General features: G+C 36.1%; 1 protein-coding gene across 2 annotated transcripts in view; it reads right to left on the minus strand.

Moving 5' to 3' along the window:
* Positions 1-5,271: 5,271 nt before the first annotated feature.
* LOC149947426 (carbonic anhydrase-related protein 10-like) overlaps positions 5,272-26,635 on the minus strand; it is a 111,440-nt gene continuing 90,076 nt past the window's right edge. Inside the window, exons 5-11 of one of the 2 annotated variants that reach the window (XM_090171530.1) lie at positions 23,065-23,160; positions 21,812-21,878; positions 7,561-7,715; positions 7,200-7,331; positions 7,074-7,116; positions 6,704-6,939; positions 5,272-5,912 (exon numbers count right to left, since the gene is read on the minus strand). In XM_090171530.1, coding sequence (XP_090027656.1) covers positions 6,914-6,939; positions 7,074-7,116; positions 7,200-7,331; positions 7,561-7,715; positions 21,812-21,878; positions 23,065-23,160 — 519 coding nt within the window. In that variant the 3' untranslated portion in view covers positions 5,272-5,912; positions 6,704-6,913. Of the gene's footprint in view, positions 5,913-6,703; positions 6,940-7,040; positions 7,117-7,199; positions 7,332-7,560; positions 7,716-21,811; positions 21,879-23,064; positions 23,161-26,635 lie in introns of both variants that reach the window. The other variant, XM_090171529.1, reaches the window with a different exon arrangement.

Consider the following 26,635-nt stretch of genomic DNA (forward strand, 5'->3'; position numbering starts at 1 on the left):
CTTAAGGCTATAGTTAATGTAGATGACGAATTTACATTGTATCGCTGTTAAAAGGGCCTCAGACCTATTGATACAATTGTAATAATCATAACTTATTATTATTATTATTAACTGTTATTGAGTAATTCTTCTAATCAGTGCATTGAGGACCGCATTATTTATAGGGGCCCACAAGCTCAGCCGTCCGCTGGGGTAAGTATAGAGGGGTCCATATTATCTTTTTACATTGGGAGCCAATTTTTCAAATATTATCGGTTTGGCTGCATTTGAATTTGGTCGGCCATTAGGAAAAAATAAACACACAATGACTACTAAATTCCTCTATTACTAATTAGTCAGTGGTGAAGTAATGCCTTTTTAACGAAACTCTAGCGGAAAACTTCATAACATAACTGCGTTAGGTTCATAGGACGCAATAATCAGCCGTAAATTATACGGTAAACAAAACCCTAGCTTACGGTTCAGTACACAAACCGTTTTGTGAACTCAACCGCATATCGTTATTAAATGAGCAATAACAATTCCTATGGATTTACTAACTACGTAACGCCCCTTATTCCGATTTTGCTTATAAAGTTGTAAACGGTTAAAGATCAAAGTAAACTTTGTTAAATTTCACGTTATTTTAAAATACGAGCCCTAAATAAATGATTAGCTAACTGCCAATTGTCACACGAGCCAACGTTTTACCCAACTTTGTTGGTGAGCCACGAAATGTTCAGAGGCGCGTAATTCTTATAAAACTACAAATAAATATGTAAATTTATATTAATAAAGGAATTTTAATTCTTGTTATCATTTAGTTTTTGTTCAGTCAGAATAATTTCCAAGAAAACTACAAAACAAATGTGATGACAAAAATCGGTAAATGTTTCAAATTTAAGTGGACATAACGTTCTGGAATTGTTTTTTCTATCCACAAAGAGAAACTCGGTTTATCAACAATGTTGTGCAATAATGTTGGCACTAAAAGTCGCTAGATGACTTGGGCCTAGGGGTAGTGCCTTGGGTATTAGCTTAGCTGATTAATATTATTATTAAATAGGCGTTAAGTGAACTCGGAGACCAAATTTGACAGGAACTCAAAAGGCACCCACGTTACAATTTAAAAACTGCTTCTCAATGGCGCGTCAAGAGTTGGAAGAGGTACGGTATCAGGGGAGCTACCAAATCCTAACAAGGTGCCCGAAAAAAATTAAACAAGAGAACATTTTTGTGATTAATTTTGAAATTCCTTAAAATTCTTCAGAAATTTATTACTGGGAGCATAGAAATTTGAAATATTGAATATGAATCACCATATTTTTCTACCTTTAGGAAATATAAATTTTGCCTCAAAATACTTTTATGAGCTCAAAAATAAAATTAGGGGCCCCTCCTGTACTTTTCCTACCTAACCTAATGGATCAGTGCCTGATAGTGTTCCTTAAAGTTTCTCTTTATTTCGGTGTGTTTAATGAATTGTACGTAAATTTAATACTTTAAAAGGTCCCTGTCTCTGCTATAATTTAAATAAATTATTTATTTTAAGAGAAATGAAAAATGTGTCATTTAGCTGTCGCGGAGAAAATAAAGAAGTAGCGTCGAATATCTGCGAGGGGTTGATCACTACGCGTAATTGGTGTACAAGTCTGTTGCTTTGACTGTACTAAAAAGAGTACGCGTACTCTGTACTACCAAAGACTGTACAGAAGTGGTTAGCCAGTGGTCATCGATAATCAAATAGCTATGGCGTTTCATGCAAATCGCGTGGCAATTACTTCTTCCATTTAGTTAATTTAAATCTTTAAAATAATCTATTTTTAAAATACGATTGTCAGTTTATCTTTACTCGTAAAATTCAAATATACATAATGGAAATGAAATTACATTTTGAATTATTTATCTCGTGGTAAAATAAATTAGCGATCAAATTCCCAGGGAATAATAAAACAATTTTAATAATTTATGCCCAAAATAAATAGTTTAATGTTCTTCAGTGAAATAGTTTAATGTTCTTCACTTAAATAGTTTTATGTTTTTCACTTAAATAGTTTAATGTTCTTCAGTTAAATAGTTGCATGATGTTAAGATAAATAGTTTAATGCCCTTTAGATAAATAGTTTATTGTTCTTAAGATAAATAGTTTAATGTTCTTAAGATAAATAGTTTAATGTTCTTAAGATAAATAGTTGCATGATCTTAAGATAAATTATTTAATGTTTTTAAGATAAATAATTTAATATTCTTAAGTAAAATAGTTTAATGTTCTTAAGATAAATAAGTCTAATGTTCTTCAGTTAAATAGTTTAATGTTATTAAGATAAATAAGTTTAATGTTATTAAGAGAAATAAGTCTAATGTTCTTAATATAACTAGTTGCATGATCTTAAGATAAATAGTTTAATGTTACTAATATAAACAAGTCTAATGTTCTTCAAATAAATAGTTACTGTTCTTAAGATAAATAGTTTAATGTTACTAATATAAACAAGTCTAATGTTCTTCAAATAAATAGGTACTGTTCTTAAGATAAATAAGTCTAATGTTCTTCAAATAAATAGTTTAATGTTCTTAAGATAAATAGTTTAATGTTCTTAAGATAAATATTTTATGTTCTTAAGATAAATATTTTTATGTTCTTAGGATAAATATTTTGTGTTCTTAAGATAAATATTTTTATGTTCTTAGGATAAATAGATTAATTTTTTATATTAATATTTTTATGTTCTTAGGATAAATAGATTAATTTTTTATATTAATATTTTTATGTTCTTAGGATAAATATTTTGTGTTCTTAAGATAAATATTTTTATGTTCTTAGGATAAATGGATTAATTGTTTTTAAATATTTTTATGTTCTTAGGATAAATAGATTAATTTTTTACAGAAATGTAATGTTTTTTGATAGAAAGTTAAATCTTATTAAGATAAGTAGTTTACTTTTATAAAAATAAACATTTTAGTTGGAAAACGTTTTAAAATAGCACCTGAATTTCATGAAAATTTAATATTTTGTTATTTATTTGAAAGAAAGTACGCATGAATGCTTGGTTTCGTTAAAAACTTTATTTATAATTGGGGAAAAAGGTAGAGAACAAAATTTAACAATGCATGTAGGATACTATAGAAATAGGGGTACGTTTCTTTACTGGCGTTGGAAAATTGCCGAAAATAACTGGCTTTCAGGTTAGGAAAATGTTGGTATGATAATATACTCCCCAGTTTTTCCACATTTAAAAGCCTATTTCTTTGAATAAATTGACTTAAAAACGTTGGCCGAAAGAATATTAAAGAATCAAATCCGCGGGCGTTATTTTTGTAAGCTTTCCACGGTTTCCTTACCTCAGGCTTTGAAGTCTCCCCACGCAACTGGGTCAAGATTTGCAAATAATCACTTGTTCTCGGAATTGCGTTTTTTAATTTTTGGTTTTAGAAAGGATTTCAAAATTTGTTACAAAGCGAAAAGCATTTCAAAATATTGACTTCTTTGCGTTTTAAAAATTATTCATTATTATTTAAGCCCATAATTAATATAAAAACATAAATTTAACTGCCAAATATATTTAAATGCTACAAAATAGTTATTTTGGTTTCGGTGTAAATCCGAATAGCTATAATGTCAGCGCCATTTTTTTTCAATAGAAATACACTAGGCAACCTCACCGCAGAGCCACTCTGTGGAAGAGGTGAAAACTAATATATATATATATAATATCGCTGGTACGAGCTACTTCGCGAGCCATTTTTTCAGGAGGCATTCGAAGGACGCTCTAGTCGTTATTCGTCAAAGTTTCCGTCGCCCGAAAGTGAAGTTAGGCAAAAATAATCATTATAAAATCACCCAAAAACTTGTTTTCCATCGTGCTATTGTATAAAGTTTGACGGTAGCCCATTAAATTTACTTTTTAAATTTCAATTGGACGTGTTTTGTATATGGGAATACTAACAAGGAGAGTTGTTTATTGCCGATTTTGTTCAAAAGCGGGCGTAATGTAGACCTATATGAGATATGAAATTTCCCAAAAGGAGACGTTGCACTACCCATTCGATTTGCCATGGCAACCGAAAATGTTTTGACGACTTAAAACCAAAAAATCTTCATTTAAAAAAACCATGGGATTTTCTCGGTACGTAATTTTTTTTAAATTTTTAAAATCACGAAATGGGTAATTTGGACCCCATTTAGGTAAATTTCATCAAGTTTGGGTAAATTGGAAATTTTTGTGGTAAAATTGTAAAAATGTTTGGGTAAAATAAGGAAAAAAATCTTATTTTTGTTTTAAGTGGTCAAAAACATTTTCGGTTGCCACGACAAATCGAATGGGTAGTGCAACGTCTCCTTTTGGGAAATTTCATATCTCATATAGGTCTACATTACGCCCGACTTTGAACAAAATCGGCAATAATAACCTCGGGTACTCTCCTTGTCAGTGTATCATATTTTCAGGTTTTACTTTGCGTTATATTTCGGGATAATTAACACATCATTTTTTTACTACGCTATTAATTAACAAAGCCCAGAATTTTAATTATTTAAAATTATTCGAGAGGCTGCGCACCCGAGTTTATTAATCGACAACCAGAAATTCCAGCGAACATTTCTTTACCGAACCCACAGGATTAAGAATTTGGTTCCACGGCCGAAGAAGATCCAATTTCTGGGAAGTACATGTAAAGTGCAGGAACAAGCAATGTCTATCTCACGTAATGATAGCCACTCGTGAATATCATTCGCTTAATGCCACTTCACCGCTTCGCCACTCGAACGTCTTTTCAAAAGATGGCCAGAAAATGGTGAAAATGAGGCATTGAAACCCGCTCTCGGTCACCACCGAAGAAAATCTTTGAAAAGAAAGCGAGCGTGCTCAAAAAGCGTCTTTCGAAACCGTATTCCCGGCGAAGTAGCCCCAATGAGGACCCCAACTCAGGCCCTAAATTAAATTCAAGGTAAGGGACATTCAATTATTAAGGACCCATTCCTTTTTCCCTTTTTCTCCCGAAAATTAATTCAAAGGAGGTTTCCTTTATTTACTTCAATTAACCCAAAAGAAAAACTTCACGCGCAAAAGGAACAAAAAGAGTCGTATGTACGTGTTAAAAGAATTTTTCAAGATTTTTCAAATATTATACAGACGTTCTTTTTTTTAATTCCTGGAAATATTGGCAACCTTTTTTATAGGTATACAAAGAAAGTTCGCGATTTGTTGCGTAATTTTTATGTCGCCTTATTTTTTTTATAGAACACGAATTTACAATATTTTAAATTTTATTTATTATTTTGTTCGACCATTCAGTATTTTAGTTTTATTATTATAAAAGTGTCACACCGCCTAATAGCGGAAATTTTACATTTTTTTTTAAGATTGTCAAATATTGCTGTTTTGGGAGGAAATTAAAGGTTTAGTTCGTACCTAAATATTTTACTATGAATGGGAGAATAAAAATATTATCGTTAATATATATATATTATTAGTGACTATAAATGATAAAGAACTACTCTTGAGCACTGCATTTTGCTACTGGGAAAAAAATGAAGGACGAACACCGCTTTTTTTTTGTCACAGCTTTTAATAAAGTCCTACGCACGTTCGCGATCAAAATGATGGAACCATATTTTAAGAAGCACCTTGTGGGGTCACGTTAGAATTGTTCACACGATTCAAGCCCCATTCACACCGCACCTTTTATTTTCAAATTTCACTCTCATAGCATTCGCGCTTCGTAAAATCGTTATACTTTCGTAGAAAATAATATCAATATTATTATCTCGTTTTCCAAATTTTGAAGTACATTGTATAACACTAAATGACACTATTATACGGAGATTTAACGTATTTATTTTGGCAGATATGTTTAAGAAAAATTTCAAATTTTGGAAGAGTAGAGTTGATTTAATGAGACCAACCCAATCGAATACGGAAAAGGCACCTCTGCAATGAAAACGAAAGTTATATTTCTTACTCACCTTCACGAAACACGTTACTAATTGAAAAATTTGTAAGACAAAGCAATTAAAATAATAATTATAAATATTTTCTTTTATGACCATGGTTGACTAAATTAATAATTATTAAAAACAAAAGATCTGCTACTTCATGGTTTATTTTAATTAAAATCACTCGGGAGCTTTCGGACCGAGGTTCTAGACGCGGCTGAAGAAGGACCTCGGTCCGAAAGCTCCTGAGTGATTTTAATTAAAATAAACCATGAAGTAGCAGATCTTTTGTTTTTAATAATTATTAATTAAAATAATAATAATTGCTCAAGATGTAAAAGTAATTCCATCTAAATAAACTTAAGGAAAAATTGTTTCTTTGACAAAGAATACCTCGTATACGAATACACGAAAATAATTTAAATCCTAATCAGAAATATGCTATAACTAAATCTAGACAGTAAGTAATGTAGCAAATCTGTAGATAGTTTAAATTATGAAAACCAAAATAACGTTTACAGAATCATTTATATGTTTTGTTTTTTGCGCAAATTCAACAAGATGGCCAAGGTTATTTTATAAAAAGAACTATTTTAATTCCTTGAAATGATAAGCTTCTGTTAAATGTTTTCAATTGGTCATTTATGCTCAAAATATATTTCGCCTATAGATAAAATTCATTGCAAATCAAATAATATCTAAACCACTAATTGCACTTTTTATTTAAAATAATTTTCCCTTAATGGTGTGTTTGTTTTCACTTTTAATTAGAAAGATGTCGCTTACCTTTTAAGTCAGGGAAGCTGATCCTGACAGATATCAAATACGTCGTTCTAGTCTTCGTTAAAAGTACCATATGTATCAATTGTTCCAAAGTTACCGGTAACATAAACTCGAAACATCTCACTTTTTTTTTCGAAATTATACAAGAATTGTCTTTACGGGGAAACAGAACGATAATTTTTATTTCCACTCTTTTTACTGTTTTCTTGGGTTTTAGGGTAATCTTCCCCAGGTATTCACTAAAATATATGAAAAATGTAAAGAAAAGAAACGCGATTAGTCGTTACTTTAAATAGTTAAAAAAATATTTAAAAACTGAAATATTTGATTTTGTTCATGCCTAGTTTCGGTTTCGAAGTTCTATGATAGATACCTTGATAGTTCGGATTTTTTTCCATAGTTGGGCAACCTTTACCCTGAATAAGAATCAAAAACCCGCCAGTGTATTAGTTTTAACCAACAAAAGTTAAATTAAAAAAGGCATTTAAAAGTATAGCACCTCCTGCCGGGTAAAATCAATATTAGTTCGAATAACTCTATTATTGATTGGCTGGGTTGGACGGAAGTTGTTCTCTATTGGGGCCTTCTGATTGGTCGAATCACCTTGCATCAGTTTTCGTAGAACGAAAAGCTTAAAAATGAAACAATCACTTAATACTCGAATGAAAAACGACAGCGCCGATTTCTCTGATGGCGAATTCTTTTTATCACTATCAGAGCGCTCCGAGATCGATCAGGGAGCGGAACGCTCTTAGAACACTCTTAGAACGCTCTCGTAATGTAATCTGAAGTAGGAATGGAAAACGGAAAGCGATACGAAAGCGTTCTGAGAGCGTAAGTGGAAAAATAAGGTGATATACCTGTTGTTTGGTGATATAAATTGGTCTATTCATGACCATCCACGTGACTGTTTCGTAACATCCGGGCATGGTTATGGAGCCGTCGTAAGTCATGTAGAACGGCGTGCCGGGTAACAACTCCGTCACAGAGACGTGCTTCAATCGGGCCGACTGACCTGAAACATTTCATTAGATTGTACTTTGAAATCGAATTTATTTTTAAAACTATAAGTCCCCTTATTAACGGTAATAGCAAAAGTAGCATATGACCCAAAAGTGTGTCAGCTGTACCTTCGCGCCTATTAACATTTCTAGGGAGACATAGTCACACTATAAACTACATAACCTACTAGTTGGAATAGTACTAGCAACATTATATTTTCTCGCCCGTAGACATACGTTCTAAAACGCCTCACTCGGCGGCGCTGGAGTAACTCGATTTTGATGACGTATTTTCCGCCCCCCCCCCTCGTTTCCCTGTTACTACTATATCGTTCTGACACAATTTTGGGTCTTATGCTACTTTTGGTAATAGTAAGTGTAGGGAGCTGTTGACTCGCGTGGCATGAAGGGCTTGCCACCACCCTCCTACGCATTGTAACCCGGCCACCGGTTCAATGGCATTAAAAGTCACTCGATGACTTGGGCCTAAGGTGGTGCCTTAAAGGCCTAGGTTTTCTTCTGCCTGTCCCCCTTTAAATTAGGCCAACATGTTCAGCGGTTGGCCTACCACCAGGGTATTTGTGCTCCACTAAGTTAATTTAAAGGGAGACAGGCGGAAAAAAACCTAGGCCTTTAAGCCTAGCTGATTATTAAATAATTAGAAAAAATATTTTAAATTTAAAGAAATATTCTCAGCATCAGAGATTTTAGCAATTTCAACATTTACGCCGTAAAATTAACTCAAGTGGTCACGTACTTCAGGAAAATAAAAACGAAATTTCCCGTAAATATGAGGACGAATAAATAATTCAAATAACCAATAAACTTAGTTTATTTTCAATCGCCAAAGTCGTATGAATTGAAATAAGAAAATATAAATTCAAAACTCGACAGTTAAATTTAAAAAAAAAACAATCACAGGGAGAAGGTTTGGCCCAGGAACCCCGCAAAGAAAAAAAAGCTCGATAAAAAGTAAAAAAAAAGGCTTTTAGGTTGGAAACTTTTTAGAATCCTGAATAAAATGACTTTACAAAAAATCGACCAAACACTCCCCCTTCCAAATACAAACTCAGTCCGAGGCTAGAGAGGGAGGAACCCGAGGAACAAAGTTTGGTGGAAATTTCTCTCTCAACGAGATTTTTCTGGGCAAATAAAATTCGAAACAAACATTGGGAAATTTACGATATATAAAACAAGAATGGATTCCTGGCCGTTGGTCAGGACAGACGCGGACGGGGAAAAAAGCGGATAGGAGAAGTGGGGTGGGAATGGTTCGTCCTTTTCTTTGTGGTTTTACCGCGATGGTATTGCCAGTTTTGGCATTCCAGTTGCGGCCCCCCATCCACTATTCTGGCGGGGGTTGCCGAAGGATAAGCCCCTTTCACTGGCCCTAATCCCCTTGTAAAGCCAACCGAGTGGAGAATAGGATGACGGGATGACCTCGGAATTCCAAAAAGGCCCGTCAGGGTCTAGAACCCGGTAGGTATAGGTCACCTTGGAGTTGGCGCCAAGGCTAATGTAGGTGGGAATCTAGCCAAGGCGATGGGACGCCTAATTCACCTTCACTCGAGCTGCGTACTAACCCTTGACCTATTTGTAATAGAGTGAAGCGCGGAAATATCACCAGACACGTTCGCACTATCAACTGCCTGGCGACTAAAAAGCGAAGGGATTGACTCGGATTAACTTTCTATTATATTATTTTCCGATATTGACCAAATGAATACCCTTTGAAATTGTTAAATAAATTCCCCGGGAAGATTTCTCCACTAGAGAGGTCCTTATTAGGAGTAATTTTGTTATTTTATGAATAACTGAGCAAAATTCAGTTGTAGCACTGATATCTTGAATTAATTCCATATCATAATCTAACATATAAAGATGAGTGTTTGTTTGTCCGCTATAGGAATCTACACTTTTCAACTTAGGTCGACCACATTTCGTATACTATCTTATGGTATCCGGACTGTGCTTTTCGACGGTTACGGTCAGCAAAACAACTTTAATTAACTGAATTAATTTAATAATTAGTTATATCCGCTATATACAAGATACTACACTTTGATCTTAGCCAAAAAATCGAGTTTCTTAGTTCTTTAGGCATACACACGAAAAAAGCTGAAATGTTTTGTAATTTTTATTTAAAACCTTCTTCTATAGATATTAGGCCGTATAATAAAAGGCAAATTATTATGTAGTCAACGTATAATTGGTTAATATTGTCATTAACCAGTTGGTTATATTGGGTACGATGCCATGCGTGGAGACAAAGTTTAGCTGTTTGTTATTCCTCTGACTTGCAATGATTATTTTTAGAAATACCAATAATGTTTATAAAAAAAATTTCGCAAAGTGACTTGGAAAAATATTGAACAGAGCAAAATATTATCTTCCAAAATTAGAACCGGACCTTCTGCGGTAGCCCCCTTGGTTAAAAATAATCTCGAACATATCAATTAATTTCAATGGTAATAGACCGTTTCAATTTGATCTTCTGAAATCATTTTTAAACGTTTCCGACGTGTCTAGTGTGAACGCGGCTATAGACTCAACATGGGCAACTTTCCAATTGAACAAAAATATCGAGTCATTGGGCTAACGTTAATTGTCTTTGAAAATGTAAACAAAATGTGTTATTAAATTTACGGCACCTGCCTATAATGCTATTTCGAAATATTTTACCATACACCAAGCGAGGAAATTTGGACTTGAAAAGGTCAGAGTGGCATTTCTATTTTCGGTATATTCCAAATCTATGCCAACTGCATCGTTTCATCAAAGCCCAAACTAAGGATTGATCTTATCCAAAAGCGTGAAAAGCTATTGTTAATCCGAATATCCAGATACCAAAAAAACTACATGCTCAATACATTCGTGGATGAGTGTTTTAAAGAATGAAGAAAGTTACGCAACACATAAGTTAGGAAACAAGAATCAAAATTTTATATTAGACTAACAAGGAGACGACCCGAGGTGATAATCACCGATTTTGTTCAAACTCGGGTATAATGTACACCTCCATGTAACTTGAAAAACCTGCGAGGAAAAAGTTGCGACGGGCTTTCGTTTTGCCATGGCAACCGAAAACGTTTTTGACATCATGATTTGGAATTTTTCCCATTGAAAATAACATGGGAATCTGAAGGATTTAAGGGTCCCCCAATTGACCAAACTGCATTTAAACTTGATTAAATTTAATTTTTAAAATCAATTTAAATGTATTTTTAACGTTTTTGAAATTTTCAAACATTTTCATGTATTTAAAGGTTTCACAGGGGGGACCCTTAAAATCCTTCAGATTGCCATGTTATTTTCAATGGGACACTATACCCGAGTTTGAACAAAATCGGTGATTATCACCTCGGGTCGTCTCCTTGTAAGTATGATGAAAATTGCAGGGGTGAGAGTGGGTAATTGCATTGGAATTCTAGATAAGTTAGTCCATACACTGAAACAATTATAGATAATCATCGAAGATTTGTAACAATATGACTGTAGTAATTAATAAAAAATGAAATAAAATCTAAAAAACGACTTAAGGTAGTCAGTAAATTTGCGATGCATTATCTTGTACGCGAATCCTCCAGCCCCCGAATTCAAGTATAATTTCTTGTTACTATCGATAAATATGTTTTACGAAACCTAGCCTTCTTTTACCTCTGAGTAAAAACTTAGTCCTCTTCAATTGTTAACAAACATTGGCCATTAACTGGTGCGACATCGAAGAGGTCGTCGAACGAATTTGACTTTTTTCTATTTCTTTGCTCTTTATAAGTAATTTCTACTTTTAAAAAAAAACCTCTCTACCTTCACTTGGAAATTCTAAGAATCCTTTATTGGGATTTTATCTTTCTCCGTAGAATTTGATGTCTCTCTCATAGCAGTTGCTAAAGAATCTAGTGGGGCTGTTTAAGGGCGTAGCTTTGGTAAAGAAGACCCACTAGGCAATTTAAAACCAGACAATCTTGAAACATGAAAACTGATTTGATAATTTTAATTTTTATGCTTAGTAGCTAAACCGCAATCGTTGTACTTCGAAGAAATTCTAAAAATGTCGTTCTTACTGATGAAGAAATAACGTTTAAATATTAAGATATTGATAAATTTCAACCTTTAGAGATGGTCTTCCCTTAAATCTTAGCTTAACTGTTCCCAAATTTCTTCCGAACAATTTTTCCAAGGCCTTAAACTGATAGAACTTTGTAATTTAAGGAGTGCCTTATTCTTCAAAAATAAAAGATGTAAGTGGCTTAAGATCTTGAACGCGGCGAAAGTCGCAGGCGTATCTTCCCAAAGAAACTTTGAAGAGGAAAATTTTCTTCTAAAATTTCTTTGCCGAGTTTAGGTATACGCCAAGGTGACGGGTCGTATTATGCCCTATTTTTAATTTATCTTCTTGGCGAGATAATTATGGCGGTAAAGTAAACGCGAAAGCTTCTTCGGCTAGGATTAATATAACCAAGCATCCGCCCATTTAACCATTCTTAGTGTTAGGCGCGATTTCGGGATATTAAGCCCACTCCGCGAAACAAAAGAAAATTGTCAACTCGCCAATATGCTTTTACATAGACCAGCTTATTTGCGCCCCCTAACGTCACTTATTGTTCCTATGAATCAATTTCGAGCATTAAGGGGGATTAAGTCTACATTTTCGAAACGATAACCACGTTTAGTTCTATAATCAATTTAGCCTATTTGTATTAAATTCCGCTTAAAGAGCGATTATACATAACGTAAAATCCTAATTTAGAAACGATTATATTACCCGATGTCTACGTTGCTAGAATAATTTGGTTTGAGCTAGGTATCTAGGATTAACACAGGCTCCGTATTTGATTGACTGCTTCGCTACGCGTCTCTCGTTCTAACTTAAAGAATTATTAAGCATCGAGAATCGATTCGATAGTAATTGATTATTGTCCATAGGGACCGAGTCGCTCCCTTAGATCCAAGCCCACTTATATGGTATTAAGGTCCGTTTTCGATCAAGATTGAAACTCCGAATGATTGGGATACGCTGTTTTTGGAAGCTATATACGGAGATTACGATTTTCCTAGAGATCAGAGTTTGAATAAGAAAATATCCAATTATTTATTTTTATTCATAACCGACAATTATCCAAAAAATATCAGAAAAAAACCGATTATTTTTTCATGGTAAATCGTTGTTTATTCGTATAAAATGTTCGTTAATAAACAGTTAACCAAAGTTTTTATGATTAATCGAAATTTTGCCGGTTAATTTATTTGTTCCGCCGATCTCTAGATTTTCCTTACCAAAATTACCACGATAATTGTTTAAAATCTCTTTCCTGACACTATCAGATATTTGGTTTTTTAATGGGATTCTTGACGTCACAGAATATTATTACCAATAGCAGAGAACGAAGAACACTTGGCCCTTTTTACTCCTATAGACACTTCAATAAAAGATTCTTTTTTTTTACATCCTCCTCCCCCAAAAGTGACGAAAAGGGAATCGCGAAATGAAATATTTTTGGTTGGTCGGTTTCAAAATTCGATTGTCTAGCCCAAGAAGCCAACTAGAATCCCAACTCAAGTCAAGTAGGTTCGACATTCACTTATCAAACGCATTCTTTTTCTTAAGACTGGTTTTATTTTTTAAAAATGGAAAAACGTCACTATGACAATCGTTTACGTAAAATAATCTCCGTTAGGCCTAACAAAAGTGTTTGGCGTCGACCGAAGAAAACTAGGCCAAACACTAGCATCACGGCGTTTTTACCCATTTGAAAACCATCCCTTACAAGGACCATTTAAAGAGTAGCTTAAGATAATTAACACGTCAATTTTTCTTTGGGAGCCTTAGTATTCGCGGCCGAAACGAGTCTAGGTGGCGTAACGGTGCTAGCTTCTCCGAGTTTGCGCCTATGATCTAGCATCTGCTACAGACAAATTAAAAAGTCATAAGAATGTTTTTTCTTAAATAAACTTATCAAAAAATAAGCAAACGATGCAAAAATTATATTAAAATGCAAATATCATTATTTATAAAGTCAAATTTACCAATAACGATGAGGAAAAACTAATAGCGTCTGCTTTAGCCGCTACCTATCAAGGTTTCGTTGGCGAACCAAAAGTGGCGTAGCGGTAGTTTTCGGTCGCTATTAGTGCTATTGCGGACGCGTTTGTCGTCCCTTTCTATTCTCTTTTTACGCAAAATTACGTCAAGAAAAAGATTAACAAAAGAGTTTGTAGTTAACGAGATTTGAGTGGCACATTTCTTGTATTACTTCAAAATCATTTCTTTATTTGCTTAAGCCTTGGCAAGTAGTACTTTTTTCCCAAACCACGGTGTCAACGTTGAAATTAAAAATTTGCTGGTTCGATTAAGATCCTAGATTTTAGCGAACAAATCTTTGACCGGAATAAAACTACTTCAATGTGATATCTTAATCTATTTTTTTTACTTGAACAGTGATCTGAAATAAGGCGTTTTTTTTTTCGTTTTTTTTTTAGAAATCAATTCAATCTCCATTTATACCAAAAATCTACGGGTAATTTAAATTTAATACATACAAATTAATTTATACCCAATACATTTTTATCGTACCTAATCTTAGAACTAGAAATAGCTCAATGTCGTTTAATGTTCGTACAATTTTTAAATTGGGTTTTGAAGCCCACTGCTGCAACTAAGGATAGTCTGGCACACTTTTGATTCGTCCGTCTGAGACGCCCAGCGCCTATAAATCCCTAGACACTCTATATCCTTTTTGTAGTAAATAATACAACTTTGAATCCAGGTGGCAAAAATACAACGAACTCAAAGTCAAAAAAAAATCTTAGCTTTCACAAAGGCGAATATACCTTTGCACTTAGTTCCTTTCAAAAAATACTTTCAACTTTGCGAAAATCTTCAAACATTCTCGTTGCACAATGTAGACCAAAATAAACAAGACGTCGCGTACCGAGAGACCGTTTAAGCCCGCCTTATTCCCATCTTAGTACGGACAGACTGGCGAGTGATAAACGGAGCCTGTACCGCGCAAACTGAAAAATGGCTTCGACAGAGAACCCATTTAGTATTCAAGACCGTCCGCTACCATTACATCAACTACTTTGAGCGTGAAAAACTTCGTAGAGAAAATTCTCTTTTATAAGGCCAAAGAAAGAAAGCGAAAAAGCTTCAACGGTACAGTGTAACTGCGAGTAAACATTTGTTCTCGAGAAATGAGTCTCCGCTTTAAATTAATTTAACGGGCTAACTTCGAAACGTCAAATGCCAAACGAGACGAGAATATTTATTTATGCTAATTTCACCGGTTGGAAGTTTTAGCGAATGTATCCTTCTTCGCGTTTTCTCTTTTTGAAGTTGGAAAATAAATTGGGGCTTATTCTTAAATATACGTAAATTGTTCACCCCACGTCTCGAATTAATGAAATTTGTACGAAACATTTTCGCCAAGGCATATACGACAGTCATGTTAATGATATCTTTGAAAAATCTACTCTGAATAATATAAATAAACGAAAGTTTTAGTACCCATCGACGAATCACTTTTAATAGTACTTCGCTCGTAATAAGTTTTTCGCTAATAAAGTTGCAGTTGATCGGACATTTTACGCGTAAAGATATTCAGCCTTAAACAATCTATGTTTTTATGTATCAAGCTTATATCAACCATTTGGGGTAGGTACATTTGTTCGAATTTCATTGGTCCGAACCGCCGAAATAACAAATGTTTCAATTGTTCGAATTGGACAACTTGTTTGTTTCATTCTTCCGAATCGGTAGCATCACTTGTCCGAATTCTGTCGCTAAATTAGTATTTCTTTTTGCTATTTTTTTTGGGTCCGGATTTTTATTATTATGTCTAATCATTTTATCCTATTATGTTTATTTTTCGTTTGGCCGATATAGTAAGTGGGAATTGCGTTGAACGTTGTGGATATTTTAGGTTAGGTTAGGTTAGGTTAGGTTCACATTAATGTTACTATTTTCTTATATTAACAATATTTAAAAAAAAAACAACCAATTCCTAATGTTCGACAAAACGGACAAACGATTATTCTAACAAATGAAATTCGCCAGTAAAGTCAACATAAATTGAACGACTAAATCACCAACAAAAGTTGTGATAAATGTTTCGGGCAAATGAAATACGTTTTCGGACATACGATCCTGTTTTCCGGCATTCGGACAAATGATCATTCGGACATTTGTACCACCGTTCGGACGAATGAAATTCGAACAAATGTACCCAAATCAAACATTTTTATACGAGTGTTCTAAAATGGCTCTGTTAAATTATAAACTTGTACATTTGAAAAAGGAGTCGCTTTAATAAATTGTTTAGAAGCGGCAAAATTTCTATTATAGTCCGCACGATGGGAAAAGAGGAAGGCTCAGGATGAACCCCAAAATATTCCAGATATTCGTGGTCAAAGAGAATGATGGCATCTTGTTATAAGGCAATGGGGGGTGGAGGGCTCTAGGAGGCGGGATGAGCCGCTCGTGGCGGTGCTGGTGGGAAAAGAAGCGCTATTATTGATGGGCCGGAATCTATGTCTAACCCCTTTCTGGCAAACTAAATCATCCAACAAGCTTGTTCTTCTGATCGGCCACCATCGATTGGTCCGAAACCAATTATTGGTGTTGTCCCTTGGCAGTCTTACGCGATACATTACTGGAACCCCTTCTTCGCTATCTGGACCCACCAGCGCCCTTAATACAAACCCAACTCGACAAAACCCTATTCCTATTTTCCTATAGTCCCCCCAAACTTTCTTATTAATATTGAATGCATTTTTCCTCTCTTGATTCTCCAATACGAACGCATTATTTTTTTTATGATTCCCGGAAATGCATTGATCAGACAATATTCTTCTAATCACGTCTATACCTACAAATTGGCGCTCCAATTGGCACGTTTTAGTACGAACAAATACCATCGCATTTTCTCGAGATTTTAAAACAGTATTTACTTAAATTATTTTGGTATACTCGTGAAATAATATAATGGGTTGTAAAAGATCAATCTGAATTTCAAATATTTATATTCTTTAAAACATCAAAGCCTATTCAAAATGAAGGAATTTAAGGCATTTATGAAACATTTGGCAATAGAGACCGGTACAAACCGGTAAGTTCGACGTATATCTCTATTCAAAGGGGACAGCAAAATCTCATAATGTAATTAATTTTAGAGCCCCCACGATGTAAAAATTTACGCGAATGACTTTCTGTTCTTCCGCGTTTTAAACCATATTTCGTAGTTCGGTCTTTGCGGGCCATGAAAGTCTAGTCAGTTTTCTTTATGCGTATGAAATCGTAGTCATTCTTTTTTAGGTTATATAACAACCATTGATTAATTAATAAGTCAAATTCTTCCGTGTATTTGGTAACCGGGTAACTAATTCCTTATTCTGAAGGAAAGTTTTAAATAAATAAAAATCTATAGGAGTTATTAATAATAAGTTAGGCTAATACCCAAGGCACAACCTTATCCCCAAGTCATATTTAGCAACTTTTAATGTCATTAATTCTGTTGGCCTGGTTAAATTGAGTAAGAGGATGTGGGCTGATAGGTATTGTTATATAAATTGATATAAGCAGCTTTGCTGTATCGACAATTGTAGGGAGAATTCATAAACGTTGCGCACGACGTGAATCCATAACACAAAATTTGCCCTTATAAATGCTGTAATTCGTTTTCGACAGATTGCAGCAGACGATCCGTATTCAGTTTCAGGTGCCATATATGTTAGGATTAGCATATGCGCTAAAATTTTAATATTTAGGAAAAAAATGTCTAGAAAATATGATAGCATATAACGTGCTATTTCTATAAATACACGTTTTCTAGCAATATTAGAGGTTTCAAAACGAACTTCCCTTTTGCAAAAAAAATTGTAAACACGAGTTTGTCTTTACTTTCCGCGCGCAGCGGCTTTTGAACATTTTTACGAATCGCGATTTCCACTCTATAGCAAAATATTTGGCGCACTATTCCAATTTAATTGCATTGAAGTCGGACCCAATATTCAACGTTATATGAATTCCCCAGGTGTATTTTTCAAATTAAATGATCCATGTTATCAGATACACTTATAAAGGAGCTGTTGCATACTTGCTAAAATAAAAACCAGAATTTTAGAACTACTCAAATGGGGCAAACAAAAAGCTAGCCACTGAAATAGGCCCTGATTGCAAAATTAAAACTAAAATCCGCATTGGAATATGCCCGGTATATCTGCAGACATTTCTAGAAATTGTCTACACCAAATGGCCACCGATAGGGTATTTACATATGTCTTTAAAAGAAAGTAACATTAGGAAATTAAAATATAACCAATGAGGTAAATACACTTCTATTAGGAGTTTACTCTTAATATCATATCGTGGCCAGGTTTATCTTACCATGGCGCGATCACATTCCAAGTTTATGCATACATAAACCAAATCTATTGTTCCCACCTCAAAAGAAAAACAAAGCGTACAATGATTGTTTACTAATTCATCACCTCAGAGTATTGCGAAACACCTGTCGTCGTGAATGTTATTGTTACATAAACACCAAACTCCGGATTAAAAAAAAAACAAAAAAAAAACAATAGAATCAACCTTTTCATTGCCAGGCCCTTTACCACAATAAATATGCTAGTAATGTAAATGTGATGCAATATTTTAATCAATTCCCCATATATCTAAAATATCTTTAAAAATTGTTTGTAAAAAAGACCTTGAAAATACACGTTTTAAATAGGTTTAAACTACTTGTTTTTAAATGGAAGTGGTTAGCATTTTCGAATCGCAGGGTTCGATCCCAGTTTGTGGCACTGGGTGAAACCTCGGAACAACTTCTTCCGCGTTGAGTTTGCGAGTTCTCTCCCCACTGGTTTAAGGGGTTTTCCCCCGAGCTCTTCAGTTTCCCCTTCCCAAATAACTTGGTGAGGTTAACGGTAATAGTTAATGTAGGGAGTTGTTGGCTCGCGTGGCTTGCAGGGCTTGCCACCACCCTCGTACGCATTGTAACTAATGGCTTTAAAAGTCGCTTGATGACTTTGGCCTAAGGTCATTAGCCTAGCTGATTATTAAAACAAGTATTAAAAATTTGTTTAAAACATTTTGTTTAATAATTTCCAAGGCCGACATAAAATATCTCCATGATAGACCTCCAGTGGTTAACGGGGAACGGTCAAGCTTTAACCAGTTTGATAGCCCTATAGCCCGTTAAAAACTAAAATTTATGGTGAAAACCGCATCAAAAAATATTGAGTGGTTAATTTTTAATAAAATAAAGAAATTTCGGGAAATTGAAAAGCGCGCGTCCGCCGCGACACCTGGTGAGAAGTCGGTGAGACAGAAAAACAACGAAAAAGCGCGCGTTGCTGAAGACGCAAAAAATTCGTTTTGCGCGCATTTCGCGTTCCAGTTATAAGAGACCTAAGCCTAAATTGCGCGATTTTAAAAGTTAGGATAGTTCGCAAATCGCTCATACGGGGTTAGGGGCGCTGGCGGCAGCCCCTAAGATGGCGGCGAAAATTCAAACCCAAACACCTGGCGTTATTTTTCGTTTCAACTTTTTGGGCCAAAAGCAATTTTTTCAAGACAAAAAAAGGTACGTGTTAGTATATTGAACGTTTTTTAAGCAGACATACATATATGGTAGGAAAAGGACATTTGTTCAAAAGGTTATATTTTGTATTGAAAGCTTTAGCGTTTATTCGATTTATTGAAAGTATCTCTAAATGAGGGTCTCTTGGATACAAAGAATCCTTGGCAAAACCCATTCCCCGTATTTGAACTTAAAGCTAAATTTCCTTAAACCTAAAAATGTTCGTTTCGAAGCGACAGACCAGCGAAATAGCCATTTCGAGTGTAGTCCAATAGATAAACTATTAGCGAGTGTCTTAAATAAAGCGACCCTAAATAGATTTCGTTATACGACAAAATAGGGGAGCAATGTTCTTTTGAAGAAATTCATTCTGATCCGCGATCCCTCGGGGCGATTCCGGGTATCGCTCGACAACAACTTTCAAAAGAGTCTCTCCGCCGCGATTGTAACAAGTTAAAAGCGGACCGCACTCCCGGGCACGATTCGTTTTGCTCCGAAATGACGAGACACAGCGACCGAGAGCCCGAAAACGCGTCCATCCAACGACGTAACTGACCACCGAAAACAAAGCCGACCGAGATCTCTCGAGGGGGAAGTGACTGGCTTCGATTGGGTTCGCGGGTCGATATCTGAAGAGGAAATCGGGAGAAGAGTTTGATGGTATAAACGACAATCACTGAGCGAAATTCCCCGCACTAATGTTCCGAGTGTATATTGGGCATCATCCCGTACTTCAACGGAGCTCTCTCTCTCTCGCGCGCGCGCCAACCGGCATCCCGCCTTCTCCCCGCGCGCCCTCTCTGTTTCTTTAGAAAGTAGTTCTTAAAAGCTTTCAAAAGAGGCCGCTCAAATTCTTTCTATCTTTTCTTTCTTCTTTTTCTAGTCTCGGGCAAACTAAGAGTAGCTCACGTCGCTGCTTGTTTACAGAGTTCCTAAAATTGTTAAAGAGCCCCGTCCAGAAAATTCTCTTTTTTCTCTCTCTCCAAGAGACCCGCGGAGTACTTGAATAATTGAGCAAAATACGCGATAACTTAAACTGACTTATAAATATTCCCAGTTTGCAATGCGAACGTAATTTTTATTGGCTTTATGGTAGTTTGCTAAGTTCCAATTTGGTTACGGCGATCAATAATTTTGGTGGAAACTCATAAAAATTAAAATTGCACCGTTTTAAGTAGTGCTCGGAATTGTTTATTCAATATCCACAAATTTTCCGATTTATTTAAAAAACGTTGGTAAAAAGAATATAATTTTAACTTATTTAATTATGATTTTTACGCAACCAAGCATTTATTTGAATAAAAGTGGTATTTATTAAAATAATTGTTTGTTTTATTTAAATAATAGGCTTATTCACTTTCGATTATTTAAACATTTTACAATTTTTATTCAACTATTGGTTATTTAAATAAATATTATTTAAATATCGCCGAGCTTATTTTATTCGTGGATAAAAATTAATTGAATGCCGAACACTAGTTTTAGGTGGGTACTCGTATTCGAAGATAGATTATAATGGAGCTATATACGACTCACCTATGACTAAAGCGAGGGAATTTACGTTAACTGTCTTTTCTATATTATAGATAAGGAGATGAGGATTTTCTATATTATAGATAAGGAGTTGAGGAACTTAAATTATCTACGATACCAAGATCTTACGTGACATTACTCGACGACGGATACGCTTGTCAATTTGAACGTTAGAATAATCGAGAAAGCTTTTAAGATAAATTACTATTAAATAGAAACGTAAACATTATTTAGCGTACGCGTATACACATTTCCGCATCGCGGAAGCGACTCTCTTCGCGTTTGGTCAGGAACGGCGGGAAACCCACGTTTTGCCCGAAATTTAATTTCAACTCAAACCGGCGAAACAATTACTCAATCTGGGCACCCGGGCAATTCCTCCCGAAATATATGTCACGAGATATTTATCAAAAACTCGGGCTCGGGCCAAGATGTAAGCTCGCGAGCTGAGCGTCAGGTTCAGCGTGCGCGGCCGAATTAGCTTCTAACTTTCGCCTTTAATAAATGGTTCGAGGAAATACGCTTAATTCGAAGACGCTCCGCTATAGTACACTTTAATAAACCCGACGCTTTAGTTAAGTTCCGACCGTCTGCGTAATTAGCTTTATATCACTTCTCGAAATGGCTCGTCAGTCGTCAGAGATAACTTTTACAAACGCGGCGAAAGAGTGACGGGTTCTAGAGTCTACAGATTCGAGAAAGCAAACGACGAAAAAGTGGATTTCCTTGTTAAAACGGACAGGGCTGAAAAAACCGTTGATAAGGTTCGCGAAATTGGTCAAAGGTTAGGCGACAGTCGGGGATACGTTAATTGGGGGTAAACCTTACCCTATAGTCGCCTTATGACTAACAGTGTCGGGTTATGCCAGAATCCCGCGCTAGTTTTGGCTTATAGATATATATAAATCGAGGCGGACCGGCTTTAGGCCAAATAGCGTCGCGTAGAGTTGAAGGATGAAGGATTATCGACTAGATTCGTCGAGTAATCGGCTTACCTCGATAGTTAATCCGGTGCAATTGGCTCGTGAGTATTCTCAGATCTGAGTTTGAGAGGTCGCCCATCTGAAAAGAGAAAAGTATCAGATTTTATCCTCCCGCGATAAATAACTCTGTCCGAAAATCGTCTATCGCTGGCTGCGCTCTACAGTTTTCGGGGCCTTCTCTTTCATCGCTGCCCTTGTTTGCCGCGCGGCTTTCCGACCAAAAAATTGCTGCAAACCTAGAGAGGCAAGCTCTAGAGACTGGCTTAAGCGGTAATCCCTTCCTAAGATGAGAACGAGCGGGGCTGTTACGGCTACAACAACGGCAACGGCGCATTGTCCGCTTAACGATAGTGATCCCCTCAAATATTTACCTTATTTAATATTAAAGATAGGAAGAAAACAGTTACAAAATTTCCAGATAGCCTCGAATAAAAAATTGTTCTTTCTAACTGGAAGTTATATTATTAGAGGTAGTAAAAATAAACACGGAATCTCCAAATGAGGGAATTCATACCTCTACTTGGAATGCTTATCCTGCCGTATCGCCTATGGTAAGATCACTCTGACGGCTTTGGCCCCGCCTACGAGATAAAAAAATTCCTTTTCGCGCGCTTCCCTCTCACGTAGTTGTTTGTTAAGTTAACATAGGGACGTCAAAAAAACCGGCAGCCTCATCGAAACGAAAATCTGCCGCGATAAGCATTCCAAGTAGATATATGGATTCCAGCCATTTGTTAAAGGGTCTCGAATAATTTAAAATAAAACATAATATAATATATTAAAAAAAACTAAAATCAACTCGATTCGAACAGCATATCTGCATGCTAGTTCTATACCCTCTTGTTTTTCCCCAACTTTCACTGTGGTTGACGCTGCTTCAACCTCGTTCTCTTGCCCCAACTCATCGGCGTAAATAATGACCCCGCAGACCCCGCAATGTGGGGGCTCCCGTCTTCAAGGGGCCCCATAATGCAGGGGGTCTCCACTCGTCCCTTATTAACGCCCCTCATTATAATGGGCCTCCAAAAGGGTTTTGCGGGGGGGTCGAGACCTTAGCTACGCCTTTGCCCCATCTACGGTCCCGGCTATACCAAGAGTTTTATCTGAAATAACTTGAAAGATTGAGTGTTCGAAATGGTGGGAATCCCTTCGTTATTTTGTAACTTCTCTCTACTGCGAGTCCAAACACACACAGACAGACACGAACGTAACCAAACTATAATTAATAGCTCCTTGTACGATACAAACATTGAGGGATACGTTACCTGCATCATCACAGAAATGCCCGTGAGTCCGTGGTTTTTCCTCATGGCTTCGCTCATATTATTATAGAGGTCACTGTTGTACCCAAGTATTTGAAGCTGCAAAATCGAAAGAAAATTTTTATACGGTATGCAGACACAGACAAAATGTATTTTTATTGAATATCGGTAGTAAAAAGTGACATGAAAATTCTCAACACAGTCATTCTCCGTAAGAATAAATAAGTACATTCTTGGTGAAACTCTACGAGTACAATTATTCAAATATAAGCTTATATAAATTTAAATTCTGGAACCTAGGAGCAACAAACACAGCACCTCACACAAGGAAAACGCAACCCGTCAACAATCGAATATTTTCATGTGTACAGTTTTCATGGTTAGACGCTTTAGCGCCTGCTGCGGTCGGAAGAAGAAATTCGGAATTTGTCTCCCCCCCCCCCCCCCACCCGTAAAAAGCTCAGCGTAAAGGTTCATCCAATGAAATTTGTACGCAACACTGCGTTAGCGTGTTTAAAGGCTAGCTATGTTCTTCTTGTGTTTGTTGCTCCAAACTGGAACAAGCTCGAATACATCTACGTATCGTGTAGCAATCGACGCGTGAGAGTGCGCGTTTCACGAACTGAGTCAAGCCGGGGCACGACGCGATATTTGAAGCGAGACTCGGCCGTTGTCGAGGGCAACGGGACTGGAACGTGATGGTATTTTCCATTATTTAGTCGCGCCTGGACTATTAATATCAGAGTCCTTGACGAAAGAATGGCGAGTTCCCTCACTATTAATCATTTTCGTCTCCGGGAGAAACGAGCCAAAAATTAGGCTTAGCCGAGGGTTCCCGGGCTTCTTTCGGGAACGCCGTTGTCATGACGACGCCCAAATATATAAAGAATTTCAATCTAGTAACGATTAAGGGTGAAATAAGATGGAGACTGGCGGGTGGACGACGGCTAGCCATCTTTCCACGCAAGGACGAGAACGAAAATATTAAAGGTTCGAGGGTTACCGTCGGGAGGCGAGGGCCCAATTTTTAAAGAAGAGAAAGGGGTTGTCTTCCAATCGAGCCCCCCCCCCCCCACCCCCTTGGTTCCAGACTTTTCTTCATCGCATGGATGGAAAGTCACCGAAGCTTGAAGTACTAAAAATTTGGGAACTTTAAACCCGAGAAGAGGAAAGTGGATGGGTGGCTGGGTTGTAGACTGAAAAGGAAGTGGCCGACCGGGGCTCCCTACAACAAGTGTTGGAAGCCTCGATCCCGCGAACGTGAGCAGCCGGAACAGGAGAATTAAAACACATAGACGGGGTTCTATCTCTCTCTTTTTCTGGGTTTTTCTCTTTTTTTTCTTCTTGCTGGATTCTCATCCCTTCCCAAGAAGAAGAAGAGCTTTTGCTGGCCTTCTCGGGCAGCGGCGTCCGGTATTCGGCGTCTTTATGAGAAACCCACTTGATCACCATCCCTCCCTACAGCCCACTCTCGCTCTCTCTAAAACCCACTCTCGCCTTCAGCTTCCCCGCCACCATATTCGAGGATCAGTTCGCATTCGCCGACATACCGACAACGCTGAAATTCAAATTCGTATTTGGAACTAAAATTCGTGTCCACGTTGTCTAATTACTTTCATTTATACGTGGTAAAACCAAGTGGACATAATTCTCAAAATGGACAAGGGTTTATAATGAAGTTAGGATTATGGTTGATAGTGACCACGATGTTTTCATTATAAGGGCTGGTAAATGTTTCAAACTCATTTTAAGCAATCATTTTAAGAAACCTCCAATTACTTTGATTTACAAACAGTCTAAAACAATAAAATTGGTTTTAATTCTTTTTTAAACAAAAAATTTATTTACCCTGTTCTACAATAATTATTCAGAGACTAGAACATATCAGAATCTGTTTAAATTTTGATAAAATTTCAGCTTTTGAAATATAAAAGGTGTAATGAATTTTAATTGGTTATCAAATTTCTTAGGGTCATTTGGTTTCGAGTAGGTAGTCAATTAGAAAAAGTTTGTTTATCTGATATTCCAAAAATAATATTGTGATTAAAAGTGGTTTTGTTTTTATTTTTCTTATTTTCATTGATGTTTGTTGTGAATTCCGTACAAGTTATATACTTCAATACTCTTAATAAAGTTACTTTTAAATGTTACCAAAATACTAATGTTTTTATTGTACATATTTTTAAAAAATTCATTCAATATATTAAAGTGTTTGTTTGCACGAAATTTTAGCTATGGCTAATTAATGATTCATTAGAAAGAGCTAACATTTTATAGCAAGTACAGAAAATTTCATCAAAATCGGTTTAGCGGTCTTTGAATTACTATAAAAAGAAGTCAAAATGGTGGAAATCGAGTTTTCGTCGAAATTCCCGATTTCTAAAATTCTTCTCGGCACCCATGACGTCAGAAAATGCGAAGCGTATCATTGGCTAATTGTCTGTAATACATTTCTTTACATCTGGTATTAAAAGCAAGTTGATTTAAAACCCAGAAAAATCCTACGCCGTAGTAATTGAAATAGGCATACACAAGGCTACGTAGTAGAAAAATGATATGAAACCAAACGTTCCTCGCGCATAAAAACGTCGTGTCGCGCGCCCCGCGTAGCGCACCCATAGATATAGGAAACGTATATAAAGGACCTTTATATACATATCTTATATCTATGAGCGCGCCCGTAAAAAAGAAAAAAAAAATATTTCGAAAATAAGCCTAATATTATGATTAAAAAACTCTGGTTTGAAAACTTCTATAAGTAAATAGAATCCCTCCACTTCAGTTCCTTCTATTTTAGGGATAAAACTACAGCTTCGATTTGCCCCAATTTGCTCGTGCTATGGAAGAGAAAAATTCGCGGAAAACTGCAGGATTTTGGGGAGCGAAAAAGGTCAGTTTCGGACTCAAAATTAGTACACTTAGGCTTGGAAATTGGTTTCGACAATGACATTTTTGAAAAGCGAACGTCCAGAGCTTCAAAACAAGCCCACATTCATTCGTTTTTATTACTATCGATTTTTTGTGCAACCAACACTTTAAATATTTTTCAAATAAAAACATTTCCAAAATAAAGAATTTTTAAAATTTTAATCCATTTTGGTCACTCTAACGAAACTGTATTATATTAGACAGGTGAAACCAGCCTTAGGAAACGATGAAGGGAAGCTCGTAGGAACGAAGATGCAGCTTTATCCGTTACACTCTACTTAACCCGTCTATTGATAGATTCGTATTTACGAATTCCAGTTCCCGTTATGGTAATTAGAGCTTGAATTTCAGCTACGTCATATTGCGCGACTAATGACGTCAAAGGGTGAATGCGAATGGAGCTTCTTATTCGAACAACGACATCAGGCCATCGAGAGATCTTGTTCATCGTCCAAGGTGGGAAAGAGAAGCTATGTATATAAAAAGCAAAGACTACAGAGAGTAGAAGCGGGGGCCGAAGAGACCCCCCCCCGCCGGAAAACTTGGAGAAAGAAAGGTGGAGAGAAAAAGTATTGAACATGAAGGGTGGTAATTGGGTAGGACCGGCTAAATCTATTTCGGCCCGGGGGTCAAAACGTCACCCTCC

This window comes from Leiobunum rupestre, chromosome 4 (assembly GCF_980474605.1).
Source record: "Leiobunum rupestre chromosome 4, qqLeiRupe1.1.hap1, whole genome shotgun sequence".
Classification (NCBI taxonomy): Eukaryota; Metazoa; Arthropoda; class Arachnida; order Opiliones; family Sclerosomatidae; genus Leiobunum; species Leiobunum rupestre.